Source organism: Heptranchias perlo, chromosome 2, assembly GCF_035084215.1.
Source record: "Heptranchias perlo isolate sHepPer1 chromosome 2, sHepPer1.hap1, whole genome shotgun sequence".
Lineage (NCBI taxonomy): Eukaryota > Metazoa > Chordata > Chondrichthyes > Hexanchiformes > Hexanchidae > Heptranchias > Heptranchias perlo.
This window is the reverse complement of record NC_090326.1, coordinates 32,059,357-32,086,615: the sequence shown is the minus strand read 5'-3', so window position 1 is coordinate 32,086,615 and position 27,259 is coordinate 32,059,357. Positions and strand designations below refer to the sequence as shown.

General features: G+C 41.4%; 1 protein-coding gene across 3 annotated transcripts in view; it reads left to right on the top strand.

Annotated features, from left to right (window-relative positions):
- The window catches only part of LOC137336684 (F-actin-uncapping protein LRRC16A-like), a 371,070-nt gene that overhangs the window by 216,444 nt on the left and 127,367 nt on the right, over positions 1 to 27,259 (top strand). For all 3 annotated transcript variants that reach the window (XM_068001680.1, XM_068001681.1, XM_068001678.1), the window contains exons 17-22: positions 1,932 to 2,001; positions 4,804 to 4,885; positions 11,723 to 11,822; positions 16,336 to 16,390; positions 24,161 to 24,333; positions 24,789 to 24,857. In XM_068001680.1, coding sequence (XP_067857781.1) covers positions 1,932 to 2,001; positions 4,804 to 4,885; positions 11,723 to 11,822; positions 16,336 to 16,390; positions 24,161 to 24,333; positions 24,789 to 24,857 — 549 coding nt within the window. The remainder of the gene's footprint in view (positions 1 to 1,931; positions 2,002 to 4,803; positions 4,886 to 11,722; positions 11,823 to 16,335; positions 16,391 to 24,160; positions 24,334 to 24,788; positions 24,858 to 27,259) is intronic.

The following is a 27,259-nucleotide window of genomic DNA, read 5'->3' as shown; positions in this document are numbered from 1 at the left end:
TGTTTTTCATTTATATTTATTTTTTGATAAATTCACATTAAATGTTATCATTCTCACCACTACTGCCGCATCTTGCCCATTCTTGACTGCCTTTTGTGATCGCGCCCTTTCATGTGCTTCATCTTGAACGGCGACACTTGATGCCACCCAGTGGGTGCGTGTACAGTGGGTCTGTGTAGTTGTAGGACTGTTTTGGGCAGGGGTTGGGTGGCTGGTGTTAGCGCTGCTCTTTCCAGATGGTCTCACTTTGCAGCTGTCCTTATGAAAATCATTCAAATGTTAGCGACTCCCTGGCCTCACAAGCAGCCAGGTGAGCCGCTGCTCTGCCGATGGGTTCCTCATCCTCGTCCTCCTCAATGTTGATGGCAGATGTAGATGCTGAATGAGGGCATGGGGCCTCAGCAACTGGTAACCCTCTCTGTTGAGCCATGTTGTGCAGGACACAACAGATGACTATAATTCTACCCACTCTTGCTGGTGCGTATTGAAGCGATCCACCAGGCCGATCCAGGCACCGAAATCGTATCTTGAGCAGTCCTGTCGCGTGTTCAATGACAGATCTGGTGGCGATGTGACTGTGTATGAATGCTGTGCCTCACTGATGGGGTTTCTCACCGGTGTCATGAGCCAAGTCTGCAGGGGGTATCCCTTGTCTCCGAGGAGCCAGCCCTTAACGCTGTTTGGTGCGTGGAAGAGGGCCGGGATGTTGGATTCCCGCAGAATGAATGAATCATGGCAGCTGCCAGGGAATCTGGCGCACATGTGAAGGAATCTTTTCCGATGGTTACAAACGAGCTGCACGTTGATGGAGTGATATGCCTTTCTGTTGATGAGCATTCCTGGCTTGTGTGGAGGTGCTTGGACTGCTAAATGTGTGCAAACAATTGCACCCTGTACCCGTGGGAAGCCAGCCAGAGAGTGGAAACCCACTGCCCTCTCTGTCTGGCTGAGGTCGTCCATGGGGAAGTTGATGTAGTGGGACGCCCTGCGAAACAAACCATCGGAAGGATCTGGAGGCGAAGAAGTTGAGGGCAGTGGTCACTTTGACTGCCACGGGCAATGCGATGCCACCAGGCCCAGCCGGGAGCAGCTCTGCATGAAGGAATGCTCAGATGTCTGCGACCACCTGGCGACTCACTCTCAGCCTTCGTAAGCACTGCTCCTCAGAGAGGTCCAGGAAGCTCAGCCTCGGTCTGTAGACCCTCTCACGAAGGTAGTGCCTCCTGCGACGTTGGGCTCTCTGTTGTTCCCCTCTCTGCTCTTATGCAGGTCCCTGTGACATATCTCTGTGATGTGGAGCTGCGAGTAGCGGAAGTGCAGCCATTGCACCCCCCATCCTGATGATGTCAGCTTGTGGGTGTCCAAAAAGTAGGTAAATATGTGTAAACAGAACAATTCTGAGTGTGAACCAAGACTTTTCTGCCTAAACACAAAGATCTCCCAGCCAAAAGTTTGTCTGAGAGAAATGAGTGCTCTGCTGCAATAACTCATCTTTTATCCCCATCTGCCAAACAGTCCAAATGGCTGCGGGCTGCAACCCGCCTGATTTCCCATGGCGTGCTTCACACAGCACAGGAAACGTGTTGAGGCAGCGTTGAAATCATTTCCCGGCATCAATAACAAGATTATTCACAATTCCAATGAGTTTGACTACTTTAATTCCTGCTTTAAATATCGTCCTGCGGCTTTAATTGCCGGTGGGACTTCCGGGTTCCTGAACCGCGCGGGCACCCAAATGGATCTGGGTCATGCGTGTTTTTTAGTGGGTTGGAGCCGGGATTCCTTCCCGCTCCAGAAATCTCCAATTTTGTTCCCATGCTGCCCCAATGCACCCGGACTTTGAAGTTAAAATCGTGCCCTAGGTGTTTTCTCTTCAACAGTACCAAGGTTGGCAATGCAAAGTTTATTTCAAGGCAGTTCTTTTTTTACAGAGCACTTTTACTTGGCCTTTCTTGCAATCCTCAACTAAAGGAGGTTTCTCTTGACCTTAGCAGTTGTGAGGTAAGAAGGAATGGTTTTATTCATTGAATTAATTTAATTTGAAAATGGTGTGGGGAATGACTTAAAACTCAGTTAACATTTCCAAGTTTGAAGGATATACTTTGTCTCTTTTATTAAGAAGCGTGTAATTCTTATGGATTTTATTTTTCTTGTCAACTTTCTCCCCTCCTGAAAGATTTGATTTGGGCCTCGGATGCCCTCGAGTACTGAAGCCAAGTGACCAATGTTCATAAAAGAGCCTTGCCGATGACTGCCATCAGGCTATTTGGCTACGGTGAACATCACAGTCAAGCCCGTTCTTGCTCACGTGATTTTTCACTGGGGCTGCTGGGTAGCAATCAAAATTGGAAACGACAGTTGATTCTCCTGTCTCTTACTCATTGGTGCTGAGGTGTATTATAACTCCCCTGCTACCATCCTGGATGAGATCAGCTAACTCCACAAAGTTCAGGGATCTGCATGGCCCAGCTACTCACTATGTAAAGCACCGAGTCTTGGGGAGTGTTGTTATATGTTTTAATATGCCAGAATGTATTCCTGTCCAGTAATTCTCGAGAAAGGGAATACATTAATATTGCTTGATAATCTTATGATAAGGTTGCATCGGTTTAGATAAATTCAGCAGCAAATATGACTGAGTGGAATATATCAATGAACCTTAGTTCCTGAACTGGGGTGTTGTTGGGTTAGCATAGTTCCCAAAACCCAGGGGAACACAGTAAAATGGGAATTTAGTGCTGAAAATTTTCTAAACCTGTTGATAAGCAATATATCATAACTAATTTAATAAGTTAAATGAATTCAGCAGCCACGAGTCTGTGAATCGACTTACTCAACGTATTGCCTTCACAGCCCCTATCTCATCAAGCAGCTCTGTGTAAAAATATTTATTCGCTAATTGAATAGTGACCTTGCGTCTATATAATTGGTGACTCTCCATTTGCTGATGTTTATGTAGTAATATATTGCAACAGCAGCGGTATAACCAGATCTGTTTCAGGGCTTGCTTAGCCATTAACAATTAACAATTTTCAAGGGCTAGTGTGATGCAGAAGACAGGGTTGCTGAACTCACTGTGCTGTGATGCTATTGCCTACTCCAGCTCTGCACTGATATATGCCATTCTTTTCCCCCTCTACTGCTTTCCTTAGCTTGGTCACTGTGTAAGTACCCTCCCTGCCTTACCTTTAACCTTTGTTGATCCAGTAAATGGCTTCCTATCTGTCTGTCGGTTTTACCGTTAGAATGATTTAGCACAGATGTTTTGTGCAATTAAATTTTTGGCTCCAGCTTAGTGTTTTGTATGATGTGCTGGGCAAGTTTCATTTGATGAAACACTTGACCGTTTCAAGAAAAAAGCCTTAGTGTGTGTCTTTTGATGTACGGCCTACTGTATTTTAAGCTGTTTCTAACGTAGTGTTCTGCCTTTTCGGTTATAAAGTCTGCATATTGAGGTGATGGTGTAAGGAAACCTTCATTAAAAATTAACAGGCGGTTGTAGTTGTCAAGTCAATCAGTGGTAATACTGCTCTTTTTGAGTATCATTTACAGCTTTCAAAATGGATTTTCGTACTCATCCATTTTCTTAGCAGCTGAATACTATAAAGTAGAGTTAAGGAAATGTAAAATGCCATAAATATTAATTGGAATAAACAAAACACTTTTAAATTTCATGTTACCTTTTAATACTTTGGACATCTGGTAGTAATTAGTAGGAAGCCCACATCAGGATCTAGGATTAGAAGCCCACAACTAGTAGAATTTGCTTTCTGCTGAAGAACAAGCAGTTACCGCTTTTTAAAAACACGGCTGAGCTACGCAAATTACCAAACAATTTTCGTCAGTGATAGCAATCAGTGACATTCAAAGAATTGAAGAATCCCAGCCCCTTCAGATTTTGAATTGATCAAGTACTGGAGGGTGGGAGAGATGAAGAAATTACCATCCAAGTGTTGACATCATTTGTGAACAACACCACCATTAGTGTAAGGAAGCAACCACTTCACACTTTTTTTTATTTTAGATTAATCATTAGTACATTATTCAGGTATTACAGTAACCACATTTATTTTGTCCTATGTGCTGATTGCTGCTTTCTGCTGCTTTTGCATTGATTTTTGGTTTACAGTCTGCTCAATTCAAAGTTGCTTAATTCAAATTATTGGATAATTCAAATTTTCAGCACTAATTTCCCATTTTACTGTGTTATTGACATTGCTTAATTTGAATTATTGGATAATTCCATTTTTTTAAGTGCAACAAAATGACTTCAGACTGTCTTTGCATTTTATTTGAGAGTGAATGTGCTGCACCTCTTTTAAAACTTAGCTAATGCACCTGCTTGGATGAAAAATCTTTATATGGTTTACTCATCTCCCATTTCATCAGATCTTTGTACAGGATTTAATCACTTATGGGCTTTTGTGGAAAGCATGGTGAAAAATGCCACTACGCTTAACTGCTTTTGTCAAATCTCAGTAGCCTTGAACATTGTTAACTGCAGTAGAAATGACCAGTGCATTTCCAAACATCATTAGGCTGCATGTCACAAAAACTAAAAGGCATCTTTAGGAATTGTAAAATTTGCTTAAAATTGTCTACTAATTACACTCCTGAAACAATGCAGTAACTTTGCAAAGTGAACAATAAGAGATATGGTGACATTTTTATTTCCCAGTAGTTGAACAGCGAAACATTTCTGTAATCCCTATTTGTAATTGTTGGAGAAATCAGTAATTGTTAAATCTCTGAATGGTATCCCAATTGCTCAGTAAAACTGATTTCAAGCTTCTTTGTCCACAGCTAAGGTCAGGTGGGGCTCAGATTTTGGAAGGCTGCATTGCAGAAGTCCATAACATTTCGAAACTGGATATTTCAGACAATGGTGAGAAGAATTACTTGTTTGACGTTTACAATGAATCTCATATTCAAAAGAACAGTAATAGAGATGTTAATGTACCATGTGAGGAAACCATGAGAATCTTTGCATGCTTCCATAAAGCCGTGTAAAATCTCAGCAGAACTTGCAGTGGGCATCATTTGAACCCTGTGGAAACTGTTGTTTCAAAGTAGCTGCTCTAGATATAGCACTTTCTGTTTGTATGTGTTAAACTAGATTTTTGGTTGAACTATGTGTAAAAATGTGATCAACTAGGTTAACCCCTTCCTCCACTAGTGCTATAAAATATCTTATTTTAACCTATTCCTTTTGTCAGACTTCCACCTAAACTCTCACTTTTATCAAAGTTTTGATTTTTCTTGGTGGGGGGAGGGGTTGACACTAATGTTCAAATAATTACTGTACTTGACACTTAATACAATTCTGTGCTGCTGTCAAGAGACAGGATACTTGCAGGGGGTTGCACAATTTCATTGCCTGTATACCACGAATGTCATTTGAGTCTCTTTTCTCCAGCTTTTTGAGGGGAGGGGTGAAGAGACCTGATCACAGGCCTCTGTCAGTACTCTTCGCTTAACCATTTAAGCAGTTGCTTTCTTGGGAATTTTTATTTTCTACTGTCGAGAAAGCTTCCCCCTCATAAAATGGCCACGTTTGGTCCTGCATGTAATTGCAGGCACAAACACAGGCCCTACTCTGCATGTCAAACACAACGTGTTGGAGCATGAATGCTGCACACCAGAGCAGACTCAAAAGTTTTTTAGTTTCAAGTTCCTCCATTTAAAAATTCAAAGGAAAACTCCCATCCAGATGGATGATAGAGATAGCAAGATGATTGTAACCCTCTCTGCAAAGGCTTCACTTTCACAATATTAGTCATTGTGAAACTGTTTTGTCATGCACTCCTGAATATCCATTTTTTTCTCCCATCCTTTCCCAAATAGGGGGGTGATTCCTGTTGGCTGCACAGTTCCACAAGCAGCAGCAGTCCTTCACATAGGTGGCCATTCTAGGGCAGTGAATGTTGATAGGAGATTCAATTGTGCGAGACATGGTAATTGAACCTAATCCTGTCCTCAACTGATGCCATGTATGCAGTTTCTGTTCCTCCTGTCCCTACTCTGGCAACGCTGAGACCATTCGTAGTTCCCTGACCACTACCCTGGCTACCTCAGGACTCAGAGGGAATTGAACTTGGAATCCTTCCATTCTGTGTAGCTCAATACCAGATCACTTATTCCATGAACTATTAGGGTTGTTCCAGCTATTAATCTTCAGCGCCAACTTGGCTCGGTTGGTAGCACTCACCTCCGAGACAGAGGGTTGTGGTTCAAGCCCCGCTCCAGGACTTCAGCACTTAATCTAGGCTGTAACATTTGTTGCAGTACTGATGAAGTGCTGCATTGTCACAGGTGTTTCTTTGTCAGAGGTGCAATCTTTCAGATGAGCCATTAAACCAAGGTTCTGTTTGCCTGTTCTAGTGGTTCAGGTGGATGTTAAAAGATTCCATTGCACTTTATGAAGAAGAGTAGGGAGTTGTCCTAGTGTCCTGGCCAACTTCACCTGAAACAGGCCGTTCATCTCATTTGCTGTTTGTGGGATTTTGGTCTACGTAAATTAGCTGCCAAATTGCATAAAAACAGTGACAGTCCTCCACAAATAACTCAATGGCTATGAATTACTTTGGGAGAACGTAATAAGGCATTGTATAAATGCAAGTTTGTTTTTTAAGGGGGAAAAAAGCTCAGCTGGTTTCAAAATGATTTAATGTTAGGATTATACATGCAGCATGATTTTTCTCACTCCATTTGCTTCAGAACTGGGTAACATGGAAACAGCAAAATTTGAAGCTTTTTTATTGCTAAAGATGAAAGTGCTCCTTCAAAAACTATGTACTTAGAAACGTTATCGTCAGGTGCCCTGGTTCTGAAGCTGAATTAAGTGATGAATTTCAGTGCAACATGGGTTTGTCACCTAATTGTCCAGTTCCAGCATTCAGTAAGCAATCCAGCATTTAATAAATAATCCAGCAGTGACATAGGAAGGTTCTGTAAAACTAGGTGCAACAGCCAAAAGCTGGACTGTAATAATACATTACTTCATTAAGTTGCCACTGATCAGCCCGATTTCAGAAATACAGTAAAGTAACTGAGGCTGTGTAGAGCATGACAATATAGAAACAGCTGGTCTTACTGACAAGCGGCAGCATGTTCCGTGGCCTCCAGCACGGTGAGTGAGTCAACCCCTCCCCTTCATAGATCGGTAAGACAGTTTGGCGCTTATTGGCCTTTGCAATCCTTCCACAGACATTAGGGGAGGTAGTGGGACCAGATCTATATTTGCAGATTAGAGTTTTAAAACAACTCCATTTGTGCAGATGAGTTTATGTTGTTGTGGGATCTTCCTAGCAATATCAACAGGATGATGTTCAGCACCTAGGACCTGAGCTGATATTGCTAAATGACCCCATAAAGCATTTCCACAGCACAAATTAGCTATAAATGATTTGTTAACGAATCTGTCAGTGTCTGGCAACTCCACTTAAATGCCTTCATTGTGCCATTTTAGAGATTTTGTATGAATTTATTTGCTAGTGATATGATCTGTATAGGATCAATAGTGTATTGTTTTGATCTGGAATGTAGTAACTTTCAAAAAAGGAATTGGATGTATACTTAAAAAGAAACATTTGCAGGGTTATGGGAAAGAGTAGCGGACTGAGACTAATTGGATCGCTCTTTCAAAGAGCCGGCACAGGCCTCCTTCAGTGTTTATGATTCTGTGACTGTGAGCTTGAACCTCAACCCCCATATTACTCATTCACTTAACTTAAAAAAAATTATAAGTCTTGGAGAAAAATTACAAATGTGTTTGGACTGCAGTGATTTAAAAACATAAAAGAATGTAAATCAACCGTGAAAAGATAGTGTGGATTGTGTCCAATTCATTAGCGTTTCTCTACTGAAATTAAAGATATATCTTAACGAACAACAACTTGCATTTATACAGCGGCTTTAACATAGTAAAATGTCCCAAAGTGCTTCATTGGAGAGTTATCAGACAAAAATTTGACATTGAGCCACATAAGGAGATATTAGGACAGGTGACCAAAAGCTTGGTTAAAGAGGTAGGTTTTAAGGAACATCAAAGAGAGTAGAAAGGTTTCGGGAGGGTATTTCAGAGCTTAGGGCCTAGACAGCTGAAGGCATGGCCACCATTGGTGGGGCGAAGGAAATCAGGGAGGCCAGGATTGGAGGAACGCAGAGCTCTCAAGAGGATTGTAGGGCTGGAGGAGGTTACAAAGATAGGGTGGGGTGAGGCCACGGAGGGATTTGAAAGCAAGGATAAAAATTTTAAATTGGAGGCTGGACCAGCAAGCACAGGGGTGATGGGTGAATGGTATTTGGTGTGAGTTCGGATATGGGCAGCAGAGTTTTGGACAAGCTCAAGTTTATGGAGGTTGGCAGATGGGAGGCCAGGAGAGCATTGGAATAGTCAAGTCTGGAGGTAACAAAGGCTGGATGAGGGTTTCAGCAGGCGATGAGCTGAGGCAGGGGCGGAGACGGGCGATGATACGAAGGTGGGAGTAGGCGGTCTTGGTAATGGAGCGGATATGGGGTCAGAAGCTCAGCTCATTGTCAAGTAGGACGCTGAGGTTGCAAACAGTCTGATTCAGCCTCAGACAGTGGCCAGATCCTCAAGGATCTTAATTATATTGAGTTACATCGAAACTACAGCATAGAAACAGGCCATTCGGCCCAAGTGGCTATGTCGGCGTTTATGCTCCTCACAAGCCTCCTCCCTCCCTACTTCACCTAACCTTATCAGGGTACCCTTCAACTCCTTTCTCCCCCATATGCTCATCTAGCTTCCCCTTAAATACATTTATGCTACTTGCCTCAAATACTCCTTGTGGTAGCGTGTTCCACATTCTTACCCCTCTTTGGGTAAACAAGTTTCTCCTGAATTACCTATTGGATTTAGTAGTGACAATTTTATATTTATGACCTCTAGTTTTGGACTCCCCCACAAGTGGAAACATTTTCTCTACGTCTACCCTAACAAACCCGATCATCAGGTTAAAGACCTCTATCTGGCCACCCCTCAGCCTTCTCTTTTCTAGAGAAAAGAGCCCCAGCCTGTTCAGCCTTTCCTGATAAGGATATCCTCTCAGTTCTGGGATCATCCTTGAGAATCTTATTTGCACCTTCTCCAATGCCTCTATATCCTTTCTATAATATGGAAACCAGAACTGTGCACAATACTCCCAAGTTTGCTCTAACCAAGGTTCTATACAAGTTTAACATAACTTCTTTGCTTTTCAATTCTATCAGTCTAGAAATGAACCCCAGTGCTTGATTTGCCTATTTTATGGCTTTATTAACCTGCATCGTTACTTCTAGTGATTTATGTATATGTACCCCTAGATTACTTTGCTTCCCTATCCCGTGTAGACTCTTATTATCCAAGCAGTATATGGTCTCCTTATTCTTCCTACCAAAATGCATCATCTCACACTTATATTGAAATTCATTTGCCAATTACATGCCCATTCTGCAAGTTTATTAACGTACTCTTGCAGTTAGATACATTCTTCTGTTGCATTAACTGCACTCCCAATTTGGTGTCGCCTGCAAATTTTGAGATTGTACTTCCGATTCCCGAATCCAAATCGTTAATGTAAGAGCAGTATTGAGACCACTCTTGTCTATATAGTTAAACAATTTGTTGACGGCAAAACAGAGGAATAGCAAACTGAAGAAGAATGCAGGAAAGCATAGACAGGTCTGCGAAACAGGCAGATATATGGCAAATGCAGTTAAATTTAGATAAATGTGAAGTAGTACATTTTGGGAAAAAGAACACAGAATTGAAATAGAACCCAAAAGGTCAAACTCGACATAGAGTAGAAGAACACACTGCTCTCAGGGTATACAGACAAAGCTTTAAAAGCACTTTTGTAGGAGAGCTGATACTTTCTGGGCTTTACATAAAGGGGCATTGTATACAAGGAGTTGGTGATGAATTTGTACAAGACATTGCTTAGATCAGAGTACTGCAATTTTTAATAGCCAATAGATAGCCATGGAGGAAATGTGGAATGTAAATTTATATAAATGAGGATGTAATCATGATGAGAAATTTGAAAACTAGAGCAGAATAAAGGGGATCTGAAAGTAATGTTCAAAATTTCGATAGGATTTGAGCAGTTAAATAGCAAAAGATTACCAGTGAGTTGTGATTTAGTAATGAGAGGGACATAATATTAGAAGCATAAATTTGGCTGGATATAAGAAATATTTTCATAGTGATTAAAATATGGAGTGCATTTCCCTGTTGGCTATTGAAGCTGGGTAAATTATGGCATTTATGGGGAATTAGGGAAACCCTAGAACAGGAAAAAAATGGAAGGATATATGGGGGAAAACAGGGAAATGGGATGAGTGTAGATAGCTTCAATGAGCAGCTAGAACTGGTATAGACACAGTGGGCTGAATGGCATCCTGCTCTGAAATTTCTATAATTCTGTATGTTCTAGGAAAGTCCAGATAGCAATAACTGTTGATACAATATTCGAGAGCTTGTTGTACAGTGGGATAAACTAAACATTGCGAAGTTTTATTGAAAGCCCTTTGTCATCCGTTTAATAACAAGGAAGAGGTTAAATAACAATAGCCAGATTGGCTTTCATACACATTTGTGGTGTGTGATGTCATTTATGTTGTGCTTATATTACAGAACCATTTCAAATGGAAGCTGTTCTGCAATAGATTTTGTAATAAAATTCTTCCTATTTATATTGTGGCACAGATTCCACAACCCTGGGGCAATAAACAATGGCAAATGCACAAGCTTGGGTACTCAGAATTATTTGGACGTTGCAATTTGCAACTTAATCTTCTGGCCCTTGGGTCTGATTGTTGTCAGCCTTGACTCAGTGGTAGCACTCTCACCTCTGAGTCAGAAGGTTGTGGGTTCAAGCCTCGCTCCAGAGACTTGAGCACATAATCCAGGCTGATGCTCCAGTGCAGTACTGAGGGAGTGCTGCACTGTCAAAAGCGGCGTCTTTCAGATGAGACGTTAAATCGAAGCCCCGTCAGCTCTCTCAGTTGGACGTAAAGGATCCCACAGCACTTTTTGAAGAAGAGCAGGGGAGTTCTTCCCCATCTTGGCCAATATTTATCCCTCAACCAACGCCTAAAAATAGATGATCTGGTCATTTACCTCATTGCTGTTTGTGGGATCCAGCTGTGTGCATATTAGCTATCACGTTTCCTACATTACCACAGTGACTACACTTCAAAAGTACTTTGGAGTGTCCTGGGGGTCGTGAAAGGCGCTATATAAATGCAAGTGCTTTCTTTTCCTTATGGTTGAAGAAGGTCTGTCTGCATCACTGGTCTGTACAGGCAAGCTCACCCTCACCCAGAAAAAAACAGCGGCCAACATCCCCAGAGGCACCATTTACATTGCTGCTGTAGTTCCAGCGGCACCAATTAAAAGTACCTCGTCAGGTAGATCTCATCATCTCTGGAGACAGCACTCTCCTGTTTACCTTGAAGAGTTGCTGCTGCTGAATTCAAGGCTGCTGCATGTGGACAAGCTGTAAATTAAATGCACTGTTAGTATTTACCTTACAGCCCATCCATATGCAGCAGCTATGCTGTCCTGTCAGCTGTTTCATGCATTCATATTTTCTCCTACGCATTTATAAAACTGCTGACAGGACAGCAAAGATGCTTAAGAGACTACAGAGCAACTTTCATGTTGGAAATTGTGCAGTCTGTTCATGTTTACAATTTCTAACCTTGTTTTGTACAGGTTTAGACTCCGATCTTGCTACTCTTGTAGTATGGATGAGCAAGAATAGATCAATTCGCCATCTAGCTTTAGGCAAAAATTTCAACAACATAAAGTCCAAGTAAGTGCTTCTTGTGGATAACTAATTATGAAAGGATAAGTATCAGTTTTGTTGCTTTCAAGTAAATGCATTCAGTATGACTTGTGATGGATACTATAGTCTACTGCAGTAACATTTCACATTAATATGGTGATCTACTTGATTTTTCTACAGGAAAATTGCCAGAACTTAACCATGTTTTACTTGTATTTTCTCCCTTGGTATTGTTACATCCATTCAAAGCTACCAGATTAGGATGAGGACTACTTCATGTTTTCCACAAATATCCTTCCATGTGTGGCTAGGTGGTAAGGTCTCAGACGGCTGAGCTTTGGTATTTCTGAAGGCAAGGAGTTGTTCTTTCCCCTTTCACACTTGACACTCCGTCGAGCATGACTGAAACCTGACCAGATTTATCCAATTGCTGGAAGTAAGTCTGACTGATGGGCAATCCTGAGACTCCAACAGCACCCTACTGGTTGAGAACGGCACTATTTTTACTATCTGGGTCTTGCTGGGTTTTATTGGTATGGACTTCCCTTTGTTAATGGCATGCTTCATTAAATACGGTTAGCAAACTGATTCAGACGTGAGAATTAAGCATATATTATAGATTTCTTAGAAGGTAATGTTTTTCGTGCACCAAATCTTCTATTCAGGATATTAACCTTGAATAATTGAACTGTTGCTCAAACTGTGGTGCAGTTTTTGGGCTGCGTTTTGTAGTGGTGGACTGCAGCTTTGATCCCCACAATGCTCCTGTGATTCATCTCTTGTTGTATTGCTGTGGGAAGGGCAAGAGGGTGGGCACTCATCACAGGAAGTGAAATTCATCTGACCAGCTGCTCCTGAATCTCCCAGCAGCCAGTTTGGATCAATTAGTGGAAGCCTGAAGGCAGGTCATCTGCCCTTCCAGCTGCTTTTTGTTGTGTAGTACTTTCTATGTTTTTTTTTAAAGTATTTGGGTTCTCCAATCACATTGTACATATGGACACTGCCCATAGTAGCAATAACCCATAAAGACCAGAGGGTCCCATGTTCGGATTCCCAGTCTGTGCTGATCTCAGCTGGTGCAGCAGTTGGAGTCAGCGGCACTGCTTGGGGAAAGAAAATATCAGCCAGGTTGACTCCTGCTGAAAGTGCGCATGTGTAGACATTGAGTGAGGGCAGCATTGGACATGGCTGTGATGCCATCAGTAATTAAATAGCATACAGACACAAACCACTTGGAGAAGTTGCTGGAGAGGCACCAGTACCCTTGGAACTGAACAGCAAAGTGAGTTAATGACTTCAAGTGAGGGAGAAAATTGGAATTAAAAAAATGTTTTCCTGTAACACTATTGTAACAATGTTTGAATATCTGGGGAAAAAAAGTTGATGCAGGCCATTGTATATTCAAGCTTTCCCTATATAAGTTTTTTTAAAAAGTATTAATACAGCAATTGCATTAAAGGCCCCCCCTGTGGTTATGCAAGTGTTGAGATAAATTTGGAGAGGAGGTGGTGGTGGAATTTAGATCCTCTAAATCATAGATATTCAAATTCTGAGGCTGCAGTGGTGAGTCAGTTCTCTCTCACTGGAGATTTGAATGAAATTCCATAACTGCTGCAGGTCAAGGACGGCCAGTGCATATTGCATTTTTTTTCCAGAAGTAAACTTTCTTCTCTTTGTCGCTATGATTCCAACTGTATCTCTCACCAGCACGATATAAATAAACTTTTAACAAGGCCCTGGAATTGCACCACATTAGCACATGTTTTTATTTGCTTTGAAGTGTGTGCAGAATCCATCTTGAAGGGTTTTAATTGGCATAGATTTAGATTAATTTGGAAAAATCTTGAACCTGACCTTTTTGGAGCACTTTCAGATTCTGACTGTGGCTTCAGATCTTGTTCCTGGTCATTGTGGAGGTTATACAGTACAGCATATTTTATATTTATAGTGAGAGTAATATTTTGGAAAATATCAGCATATACCTGATCATGTTGCAGGTGTTGCCATACAATGGAAATTCATAAAGTCACTATTTCTTAGTGTGGTTATTATGTTTTTCCAGTCTATAGTACTGTTCCATCTGGCACATGAATGAACAAGGAACCTTGACTGTTAGTGGAAAAGCTTTTCCTTGTATGGGGGCTGCAGGAAATGAAATGTCTGGATGTAAGATGTTAAGTACTGGAAATCTCAGCAGCATTTGTAATTTCAACACAGTGGTTTTTGGATTTGTTTCCAAAATCCAGGAAAGTGTAAGAAACTTGAAACTGACCCTGCATTCACTTTTAGTAGAAGTAGGGTTCTAAGGCAGTGGATAAGTTTATCGTGAGCCATAGAAACCGCAGGGGCTCTTTATTAGCTCTTCATGATCTGGGATATCTAGGCTGGGAATTTCAGCTGTACTGATTAGTTTGTAATCTAACTGTTCTATGATGTGTGTGAAAAGTTTTTTAAAAAAAGAACCCAGAGTGAAAAATCTGTGTAGACTGTGGGGAATCTTTCTATCTTGTTGTGAATGCGACTAACCAAAAGCAGGTGAGTTGTGAGGACCAGAGAGTAAACAGCTGGAGCATTCTGGTACAATTGGTGTTCCTGCCCGTGTGTATTGTGTGACTAGTCTGCCTCTCCGTGCTTTTAAATTTGTACTTTTGTACGTTGACGTCATCAGATTCAGCTGTATTTCCACAGGTGGCATTCTGCTTCCACATTCATAACACAATACCACATCCCCCAATTTTATCATCTGGTGGGCTATCTATATAATATATAGATAATATATCCACATGCACTTCCTGTCAACTTTTTCCATTCCACTGGCTGGAGGATGTAATTGCAATGTGACAAGTTTACATAGGCAATTTCCATTATCAGTGTGAACAAAGGAACTTATAAAGGAAGTATAAAAGTAAAGACAAAATGGTAGTTCAGAATAGGACTGAATTACATCTGCATGCCCTACACCAATTATCTTCTTCCCTCTCACCCCAAAGACTACGCTTGGCCTTGACTCCCTCTGATATTTAATTATGCGTGTGTTACTGTTCCAAAGTACGATGCTTCTCGTTTGTCATTGTCACAAAGAACATTGGGCACTTGCCCTTCAGTAGCCAGTGAAACCTTAGTGCTTGTTTTTTGTTTCATTTTCATCTTTTTGGCTTTGTCATTAGACCACAGCCTAAATTTGCAACTGTTCTAGATGTAACTGAGTTAAAAAGATTATTGACCATATTTTATTTCATATTACAACTTCTGACTTGTATTTTTAATATAAAATTAGTGTTAATTTTTTTTTTAAAGTTGTAAATATACCAGAATCACAGAATAGAGAGGGAATCTTCCCACTGGAAGTTCAATTTTCTGCTGGAAAGAAGTTCAGATGCTGTAACTGGTCACAAGTCTGTCAGGAGTCCAAATAGAATGTGTGCAATCAATGCCGGGAACAAAGGATGAAAAAATAGCTAAAATGAATGCAATCAGATATCTGCCATACATCACCTGAGCCCCAAAGAAGCTGCTGGAGAAAATGCCAGTGACCTGCTGAGCCTGGTTTCTGAATCCTATTCGAAACCTCCCTGAAGTGAATGAAGAGTGGCAGAAACTTTGAACGATTTAAGAAAGGAAATTACATGTTTGTGGAAATAAACAAGAAGTATTTGTAGCAAAAATGGTAGGAAAGAAAATTATTTGTCCTAAAGGTGCCATAATATCAGCACCTACCAATGATTTTTTTCACATTTTTGATTGTCATGTTCTACCTATCTTTTTGACCAAGCTTTTGTTTACCTGACATATCTCCTTATGTGCCTTGGTGTCAAATTTTGTTTGATAATCGCTCCTGTGCAGCGCCTTGGGACATTTTACTATGTTAAAGACGCTATATAAATGCACTTTGTTTTTGTTGTAACAATCCAACACACTAAGGCAATGAATAATAGTCTCTCACGTTTTATATTTACTTTCAGTGCTGTAATCAAATTTTTTTTGAAAATGGTATCGATGAATATTTAATGAAGCTGGTTATTTCTGTGCTGCCTGTGGATACCTCAGCAATAAGGTATACAGACCAGATGGTTCCATGTTCAATTCTTCGTCTATACTTAATTTACTGATGTCACCCAAAGCAAGAGTGCTGCAAACTCAGTGCCTCAGGGGGCCAGAGAGAGGGAAATAAACCAGCTTTCCTGCTCCTGCTGTTAGTGACTCCTGCTGCAAAGTATACTTGTGTGAATATTTAGTGAGAGTAGGATAGGGCTTGGCTATGATAACCTCCATAGTCAAATAGCCTATCCAAATTGTCTAGGCTCATACATGACCTGAATAATTGCCACTTGGTCAAGGTGCCAATGGGCTGCCAGTGCCTGTGGAACTGTTCACCAGCAATAGTTGGTGCCTTCAATAGAGAAGCAGGCTGCGGGGGTGGGGGGGGGGGTTTAAACTACAATTGGTATTTATTATAGAGCTTCATTCCTGTACAGTACTTATGATATGTTATCAATTAAGGAATCCCTTGAACTAATGATGAGTAAATTATTTTTCGCAGGAATCTTGCACCCGTGCTTGATAACATTGTGCAGATGATTCAGGATGAAGAATCAGTAAGTTTATTTTTTCAAGGTTTGCTGTTTGACTTGATGTTCTAGCGAGAGTAAATAGAGATGGGAAGACAACCATCCGATTTCACTTATTGGAGGTTTTTAAATTAGGGAAAAAAAACACACACAAGCTAAAAAAAATTAACTAGCATTTCCAAAATGATTACAGATTAGTTCCCAGAAGTTACAAGTGTTAATATTTTTGGTTTTTGAAGGCTGTTTGATCCCTTCACTTACAAACTACTTCTCAAAATAACTAGAATTAGACGGAAAAAATAGCCTCTAATATCGTGAAATGCATTCCGTTTTTCTTTGTGGAGTGATCAGTCACCCATGGGAGTATGTGTGGAACCAGACACTATTGTGAGAAATTGAAGGTAGAATTTATTTCTTTCATTGTTGGGGACATTTTAGCAATTGTTTTCAAATGATGAGGGAATGTAACTTTTTCACTTCAGATTTTATTCACGTTGTAGCCCATTTGAGATGCTGATGTTCCTGAGATTTATGTGAAAGTGTCATGTTCCTTCACTTTCTTGGATTCTTCACTACTGCTTCACTGAGAGTAATGAACAGGAGAGATGGGGGGAGGAATACCTGGAGCCAAGGCTGTGGAAAAAAAAAATGTCATCTATCAGTGCTGAGCTCTACTCAATGGTGCAGATATGGCATCCCTAACTCTTTAATACTAGGGGGGTGTTGGCCTTTTTTTCTACCAATTCATTAGTGCTTAGCTCTTTAGCTAAGATGAAGCAGGTCATGGTTAACGTCTGGACTATTTCTGGCTAGCATGCTTGGGCCAGACAACTGGACTCGGGAGTGAGTGTGCGATGGAGCACTGAGCCGCCAGATCTGTTGACAGGTCAGCAATTCCAACTGATTTAGCCACCAGCAACCGAACAACAGAGTTGGATGAATTAAAAGTACATTGGCGGTCCTGGATCTCATTATCCACGAAAATCCTTGCTGATTAATCGAGTACAATTAACAACTTGGTGTTTCTGCAGCACTCATCACGTGCAGAAAGGCATTATTGAGAATTTTCCAATAAGGAGGAAAGGGATGGTGGATAAAGGGAAGTAAATTCATTACTTCGAGGTGTTTAAATTAAAATCATTCAGCACTTATAATGTTGGCATTTTTAAAAGACTCTTGATACAGGAAATATGAATGAGTGGTTATCCACCACCAAAAGTGGAACAGGTGAAAGATTTGAGCGATTTATTTCGAACATGTGCTCATATCCAGTCAATGTGAGGTTATTAAATGAATTAATGAAGTGCTGGGGTGCACACTGAGGCATTGGAATAGAAATTTAAACAGGTATTTTAATTCAGTGGTAAGGTCAATGGAAGTTAGAATACCTTCAAAAGAATGTTGATGCACTGGATGTGGTACAGAGGAAGGTGGCAAAATAATTCTGGAACTTAAAACAATTTGAGGGGGAATGAAAGAAGATTGTGAGAGAGCCTGAATTAAGTCTTTATAAAGCTAAAAGTAAGCCAGAGATAATTGGGTTTCATTTAAGTTGTGATCAGAACTAGAGAATAAAATTATCCAGTCTTCCGTGAGACTTGGCAGTTCAAAGGAATGAGATGTGTAGAAGAGAATATTAATGCTACTAAATTAACTGCAGTAAAGGAGAGCTGAATGAATATCCGGTTGAAAAATGTGGACAGCAATGCTACATTAATTTCCTGGGGTTTTTGCTTCATTACCTTGCAGTGAAAAATCTCGTCAAACATTGTCACCTTGGTAATGTCACCAATGGTTATTAAATAAATTGGATAGAGTGCATCATTGGCATTAGGGACCCCGTGTCAAATTCAGCTACACTTCAATCAGATTTGTTATTCAAGGGAGGTGTGATTTAATTGTATCTCGAGTTCCAAGCTAAAATCCTCAGTAGTCAGCCAGATCTTTGCAATGACTTGCAGGTTCTATGATTTAGAAACTTTTCAGTAAAGCACAGTGTCAGTATTTTGTGTAAGGATTTAGGACCCTATCTGGTTCTAGTACTTCCTCACTTCCCTTTCATAGAATAGTCTATATGTTTGGAAGAGGAGCTCATGGAGTTTTTCATGTACAAAATCAAGAAATCTGCTTTCTTGCTGTAGCTTCCTCTGACCCCTCCCCAATAGTCTATAGCTTATTTTTTTCCACTATGGCTAAACTGATGTAATCCATGAAGCCCACCACCTGCTCCTTCGACCCTCTAAAGTCCAAACATCTGACTACCCAACTTCCCTATCTTGATCCAATGACCACTGACATTATCAACCTGTCCTTATTCTCTGTTTCATCAACCACCTCCCTCCTCAAAAAAAAATTCTCTCACCATCTGCATCTTTAACTACTGCACTACTTGCAACCTTTCCTTTTCTTTTTAAAGTCCTGGAATGTGTCTACACTCCCACCTCGCGCAACACTCCTTGTTCATTGCTATCCAATCAGCCTTCCACCCCACCTGCAACACGAGGTGGAACAAGTCAAAGTCACCAACGACATCCTGTATGGCTATGACGAGGACTTCTTGACTGTCTTCATTCTCCTTGACCTTTCCACTTCATTTGACACTTTTTGACAAGGTTTTGCATAAGAGACTGCTAACAAAAATGAGAGCATGTGGAATTGCAGGCAACCTATTGGCTTAGATAGGGAATTGGATAGAAGGTAGGAGTCAGAGAGTAGGGATATTGGGTATGTACTCAAATTGGCAGGATGTGACAAGTGGGGCGCTAAATTGGGCCGTGTAGTGCCCATTGTTTCGACACTACACATTTGAACAGTGTGCAATGTTGATTTAAAGTAATAGACACCATTTTGGCACTTAACACTCCACTCAACATACTGTCTTAACCACAACCATCTAAACACGTCTTTGAGTGCCTGGAGGACCACCTATCAGTGCTATTTAAAGGGACCATGCAGGATTTACAGGTTAGTGGCTGGATTATTGTTTCTGGTTGCTGATGCATTTGTACCTGTTTTTGGAGATCTCCTATACTTGATTACCAAGACTAGGGGACATAGCCTAACATTTAGAGCCAGGACATGCAAGTTAGGTAACGCTTCTACACGCAAAGGGTGGGAGAAGTTTGGAACGCTCTTCTGCAAACGGCAGTTGATGCTAGCTCAATAGTTAATTTTAAATCTGAGGTTGATAGATTTTTGTTAACCAAGGGTATTAAGGGATATGGAGCTAAGGCAGGTATATGGAGTTAGGTCACAGATCAACCATGATCTCATTGAATGGTGGAACAGGCTCGAGGGGCTAAATGCCAATGCCACTTGCTGCCTTCTGATATGCCTTCTCCTGAAAGAAAGTGGGATATGTGTTTGGGTGATGTGCCTGTTATGGTTGAATAACTGCCAATGTGTGTGACCTGTGAGTTGTGGGTGGGCGGCTTGGAACAGTGGTAATGTGTAAGAGAGGAAGCATCTGATTGGAAGAGTTGAGTACTGATGGAAAGAGTTTGTTGGTATGGGGGGGGTGTAGTGCGTGGAGCAGCGGATGTGGCTCGTGGTGCAGTTGATAGGAGATGCCACTTGACAGTTGACTTCACTCACCTTGACCACTCATGTCAAAGCATTGAACTTCTTCCTGCACTGCATCCATGTTCGTGGTGCTATGCTCCTGGCATTGACTTCATCCCCTGCTGCCTCCCACTGCCTTTTAAGCATATGTCTGGAGGGCCTCTTGCCTCCACCCGCCCCCCCCCCCCCCCCCACCCTGCGGATATAGGATGTCCCTCCTTCTGTCCACCTCTTGCACCAAGGCCTCTAATGCATCAACAGAGAACCTTGGTACACGCACTCTCACATGCCTGGTACCAACTCGAACCGGCAGACTGGTGAGGTCTGGCATGCAGATTGGAGGATGTAGGATTTAGTGGTGCGCAACCTTTTATTCAATTTTTTAAAATAACTCAACAGTTTGTAAACATAGGGACGGGACCTGCAGCTGTGTTTTACATGTGCGATGTCTGATCTCCGTTGAGACTCTGTGCAGACAGCAGACTGTTATTTTTAGCAAATTACAGGTACCGGCTACCTTTAAGAGATTTTGGCTGACTGGCTGTCAGAGAGACAGCCTGCCTTTAAGAGATTTGGGCTCCCCCTGCTGGTGGAAAGTTCAAATGTCATTCAGTCCTTATGTCAGCGCTGGGTTTTAGCCCTTGGGCTGAGGTGAATGTTCAGGCAGGATGAATGGCTCATCCTGCTTGCGACAGAAGCACCGGGCGTGGGTTAATTGCGAATCGCAATACCCGTGCCCGGTTTCGGGGGTTAACCAATTTAACCTCCGTGGTGTCCCTTAGGGATCTATATTGGGACCGCAGCTTTTCACCATATTTATAAATGACTTGGATGTAGGAATAGAGAGCCGTTTGCTGACGACACTAAGTTAGGTGGTATAATAAATAGTGTAGATAGAAACAGAAAGTTGCAAAGGGACATCGATAGATTAAGTGAGTGGGCAAAACTGTGACATGGATTTCAATGTGGAAAAGTGTGAGGTCATCCACTTTGGACCTAAGAAAGATAGATCAGAGTATTTTCTAAATGGTGAGAAGCCGGGAACTGTGGATGAGCAGAGAGATTTTGGGGTCCAAGTACAGAAATCACTAACAGCTAATGGACAGGTACAAAAAAAAATGTAAAAGGCTAATACAACGTTGGCCTTTATCTGAAGAAGGCTGGAATACAAAGGGGTGGAAGTTATGTTACCGCTGTTCAGTGCTCTGGTTAGACCCTGTCTGGAGTACTGCACTGAAGGATATATTGACCTTGGAGGGGGGTACGGTGCAGATTCACCAGAATGATACTGGGACTAAAAGGTTTAAATTACCCTAAAAGGGTTAAAACAGATTGCATAGACTAGGTTTATATTCCCTTGAATATAGAAGAATAAGGGGTGATCTAATTGAGGTGTTTAATATGAATAAAGGATTTGATAGGGTAGACAGAGAGAAACTATTTCCTTTGGTGGGGAGTCCAGAACAAGGGGACATAACCTTAAAATTAGAGCTAGGCCGTTCACGGGTGATGTCAGGAAGCACTTCTTCACGCAAAGGGTAGTGAAAATCTGGAACTCTCTTCCACACAAAGCTGTTGAGATGAGATCAATTGAAAATTTCAAAACTGAGATTAATAGATTTTTGTTTGTCAAGGGTATTAAGGGTTATGGAACCACAGGTAGATCAAGGTAAGATACAGATCAGCCGTGATCTAATTGAATGGAGGAACAGGCTCAAGAGACTGAATGGCCTACTCCTGTTCCATCTTGAAGGTCTTTCCTCCACAGTTCACCTCCATAGTACTAATTTTACTCTTACTGTTCACACTATCAATATTACATTGCCTCCAATGGCTTCTCTTTCCATACTTTATGGTCACCTTTGGTGTACCTCAGAATTCCATCCTTGGCACCCTCCCCTTTTTCATTTACATGCTACCCTTGACAGCACCAACTGTAAGCACAGGGGTGAGTTTTCCAATATACGCCACTGACGCTCAGCTTTACCGCTCTGACTCCTCCATTGTTCTCCTGGCTGGCCTCCAGCTTCAACAGCTATAAATTACAAGTCACACAAAATATTGTGTCTGTGATCTCACCCACACTAAGGATTGTATCCATTATCACCCCTGTCCTTGCCAAATTCCATTGGCTTCCTGTCAATCGACGTAAGATTCTTGTCCTAATCTTCAAGTGCCACCATGACCTTGGCCTTTCTTGCATCCACAATCTCCTGCCTCCTTTGTCTCTTTGTGCACATTCTTTTCCTCCAACAGTGGTCCACTTGTATACTTCCCTGCTCCTCATCAGCAGCTGCTCCTTTGGCCATTATACCCCTGTGTCCGGAACTTTCTCAGTACCTTTGTCTTGTCACCTCACTTCCTGCCTTTAAAAACCTCCTTAAGACTCTTCTTTTGACACTGCTTTTGGCCCCTTATAACCCTTTTACTTTCCTGCTTTCTGCTTAGTGTCCCCTTGTGATCGGTTGCCTTGTAATGTACTCTGAGACATCTCTCTGTACTTAGTGAGTGTTCTAGAAATGCAAGTTGTTGCAGTGATAATCTGTTTTTAGTTTCTGGCAAAATCATTTCTGATTAGAAGGAAGGGCCAGGCCCTTGTTATTGAACTAATTTTATTGGAATTCTAGTTTGTTTTAAACATTACCGGTATTATTGCAGGACCTTATTAAACTTTTGATCATTTTGAAATAGCATCTTAGTGTAGAGCTTAATATTCATTTTGGCACTGAAGATGGATGACTTGTTTGGAGTTGCTGTTCATCTATGGTGATGAATACTGTCCTTCTGCAGAATGTGTTTGCTCTGGTGAATTTCAGCAAAATATTGTGCAGTGGAAATTACTGAGCATGCACCGATGGTGAAAGACGCTGCTTAAAAAAAATATAGCATTTATTTGAACCATTTAAAGGTCTCTCGCTATTGAATACAATTTTTAAAATCAACCCTTTGGCTTCCTGTGTCCGAGAATCTTGCGTCGATTGTCTAGGACACAGGAAGCCAATGGAATTTGGCAAGGACAGGGGTGATAATGGATGCAAGCCTTAGTGTGGGTGAAATCACATACACAATATTTTGTGTGACTTGTAATTTATAGCTATTGAAGCTGGCTGTGGGCCAGCCAGGAGAACAATGGAGGAGTCAGAGCGGTAAAGCTGAGCGTCAGTGGCATATATTGGAAAACTCACCCCCATGCTTACAGTTGGTGCTGTCAATTGAAAACAGTTAGAATCACCATTGAAATCCCAATTTAAGAAAGAATCAAAATGATTGAAATGATGCTGATGTGATTGTGAGAGTAACTTGGAGAAATTGCAAAGCCCATTGATGCACATTTGAGACACTCAAGGTTGTCAACAGTTCCAACTGATGTTAATTCACCTTCAATACATTGTTATTTCTCCACAGTGACCACTCTCATGGTTATCAGAAAATCGACTATGAATTGTGCATGTGGTGTGTATACATGTAAAATCACAAGTGTAACTTTCTTGTGCTGTTGGCTGAATACCATTGGACAGAGCAACAGTAGTGTTATGTCAGAGAGTGTTCCTAGAATACTTTCCATGTGTTAGTTTTCCAACTTTCTATCCAAGCAGGAATGAATATTGCAAAGCTGCAGTGCTGGATATTCTCAAAAGCAGCAAGAAGCTAAACTGAATTGAGGGACATTTGTGGAAGTTTTGGCTACAGATGTGACTTCAAATAAGCAGAGTTTGGATAACTTTCTTTTTGGGACTCTTAAATCTTTGTGCGAAATGCCCAAGAAATGTGACTCCTGGCACGGTGTATTGGTATACCAGTGTGCAATGCCACTGAGCAGCAGGATGTGGGTTTGCATCAGTAATGGCTCATACAGCAAGTTCCTGATCTTGCTGAAACCACTGAGGAATGGCATTAAGCACAAGCAAGGCACTTTCCAACAGGTGATAAGGTAAGTTAGAGGATCAGTTAACTGCAGTCACACTTGTGTGTATCTCCCAGTGGTTGACTTGAGTACTGTTCAGTGAGGCTTGGGAGCAGCTTGCTTGCCCATGCTGTCAGGAAATGGATCATGTGGGCAGTTAAAAAATAACCCTTGTCTGAAAGTGGAAGAACAGAATATTTGATCAATATTCAAGTCATTTTTTGTTATTTTCATGCTATTAGAATATCTGAACTTCGACAGACCAATAATTTTTTTTTAAATTCCTTAAGAATTTGATTTCAAGCTAATATGTTTCTTTTTATTCCTTGTAGCCGCTGGAGTCACTATCCCTGGCAGATTCAAAGCTTAAGACTGAATTAACAATCATAATTAACGCTTTGGGCAGCAACTCTTCCTTGACTAAGGTGGACATCAGTGGGAATGGAATGGGAGATATTGGTGCTAAGATGCTGGGGAAGGCACTGCAAATCAACACTAAGCTCAGGTAAAATTATACTTCTGCAAATGATTTTTCTTCAGAACTGATCTTTATATTATATGGATTTATCTTATGAGAAAGAAAGCAAGTTATTTCCTGTTTTCTTTTCTCAATTTGATAACCTGGAGAGACCATTGAGAGAAACATAGCAGCTACCAATCCAGGGAGACTTCCAACAACAATAATTGTCCTCTGATTGAACTCAGGACCTGTTTAGGTGACTTACTCAGAGGGAGCACCTGAGAAATGGCCTTGAAGGGACAGGGCAAGTTGGCAGCTAAACATGACAACTGTGTTGCAGATTGTTTGAGCAATGCCAAGGGAGATCAGCAAGTACTAACTAAAACTACAGCTGGTGTAGCTTAAACTATTAATATTTGCATAATGTCTCTCTGGGGCATGATATTATACATTAAATATTTCAAGTGCCTTATTGAAAAGTGGCTGATCTCTTTCAACAGGACAGTAATTTGGGACAAGAATAACATAACTGCGCAGGGTTTTCAGGATATTGCTGTGGCTTTGGAAAAGTAGGTAACACAACCAAACTCTTTCCTTTTAAGATGTAAATGTATAATATCTGATTTGCCTGAAGTGGTATTTCAAATCATTTAGTAAAAGCTACAGATGGTGATGCTTATAATGGTATGTTAAAGGTGCTATATAACACTTAAATTGTTCGCCTGCTATAAGACTTACATGGGAGTATCTGTTCAGCTCTGCTTTGACCTACGATATGTCAACGGCTAAATTATTTTGGATTGATCTGCTCAACATTGAATTTGGCTGTCCCAGATCATTATCATCTTGGACCATAGAACGCAATAGCGTTGTAACCTCAAAGATTAACATTACAGTCATATTGGTGTAAATACCAGTAAGCTGAGCATTTATTTGAATTGGATCAAATCTGATTACTGTGTAGTGGTTACAAATTGGTCCAATGTGAAACACAAGTGAAAAAGATTGTGCAAATGACAGTTAGTTTAAAAGTAACCAAAACTCTCATTGCTGATACAACTGTTACTGTTGGACCTTCAAAATATTATGTGAACACAGCTTACTATAGTCAGTCAGTTCAGTTCCACTTGACGACTCTTTGACCTCTGATCGAGGCCAGCCTCTTCTTTAATATCCGCATCAAGTGTCATGAATGAATCCCAATAATGGAAGTACGTGAATTCCTTTATCATCACATGACTTCAAAATGTGAAGTCAGCTACAAATTCAGCATAGGACTTAAGGGTTCCAATTCATTCAACGGAAGACAACCTTGGCAGCAAGAATGCCCAAGCTTCATTCCTCCAAACACAAAGACCACTTCGGTTCCACCTCCATGTTGCATATTGGCCAGGAATGCCAGGTATCAGGCTTGGCTCAGTGGTAACATTCTCGATTCTGAGTCAGAAGATTGTGGGTTAAGGCCCACTCCAGAACCTTGAGCACATAACCTAGACTGACACTACACTACAATACTAAAGCAGTGATGCAGTGGAAACTCTCAACAGTACTTTATCTGCCATTAAGCAGCCATCGTTGTGATTTATATTTATGAGTGACTCATTTGATATGCAGGTGTGATATCTCATCCAATTTGTGGTGACTTATGAGATTATCTATATGGACCCTGCTCTAGTAGAGAAGATTTAAGAGCATTTATCTTCGTGCTCTGCTTTTAATTCAGTCTTTTCCATTTATACTCCGATAATTCAGCAGATTAATAATTCAGTTTAGTTTAATTTAATTCAACACAACTACAAATTTAGTATAACCGAGTGTAGCAATAGTGTAAAAATTTGATTTTTGTGACACTTGTGCAGAACATCTAAGTATTTGGGACCAGTGTTACAGGGAAGTTTGTCACACAAACCAATGCTACAGGTGTCAGCTTTTTTTTTTATTCGTTCACGGGATGTGGGCGTCGCTGGCGAGGCCAGCATTTATTGCCCATCCCTAATTGCCCTTGAGAAGGTGGTGGTGAGCCGCCTTCTTGAACTGCTGCAGTCCGTGTGGTGACGGTTCTCCCACAGTGCTGTTAGGAAGGGAGTTCCAGAATTTTGACCCAGCGACAATGAAGGAACGGCGATATATTTCCAAGTCGGGATGGTGTGTGACTTGGAGGGGAACGTGCAGGTGGTGTTGTTCCCATGTACCTGCTGCTCTTGTCCTTCTAGGTGGTAAGGTCGCGGGTTTGGGAGGTGCTGTCGAAGAAGCCTTGGCGAGTTGCTGCAGTGCATCCTGTGGATGGTGACACTGCAGCCACAGTGCGCCGGTGGTGAAGGGAGTGAATGTTTAGGGTGGTGGATGGGGTGCCAATCAAGCGGGCTGCTTTATCTTGGATGGTGTCGAGCTTCTTGAGTGTTGTTGGAGCTGCACTCATCCAGGCAAGTGGAGAGTATTCCATCACACTCCTGACTTGTGCCTTGTAGATGGTGGAAAGGCTTTGGGGAGTCAGGAGGTGAGTCACTCGCCGCAGAATACCCAGCCTCTGACCTGCTCTCGTAGCCACAGTATTTATGTGGCTGGTCCAGTTAAGTTTCTGGTCAATGGTGACCCCCAGGATGTTGATGGTGGGGGATTCGGCAATGGTAATGCCGTTGAATGTCAAGGGGAGGTGGTTAGACTCTCTCTTGTTGGAGATGGTCATTGCCTGGTACTTATCTGGCGCGAATGTTACTTGCCACTTATGAGCCCAAGCCTGGATGTTGTCCAGGTCTTGCTGCATGCGGGCTCGGACTGCTTCATTATTTGAGGGGTTGCGAATGGAACTGAACACTGTGCATGAAGATCCTTCATTCTAGTTAAACAATTGCCCATGGCATGTAATAAAGCAAGATTGTTAGAATGAGACACTATTTGTGGATACACTTCTTCTGGTGTGAAGTGATGACCATTGTGTAGTCAGGTGGTGCAGCCACACATCCTTTATTCT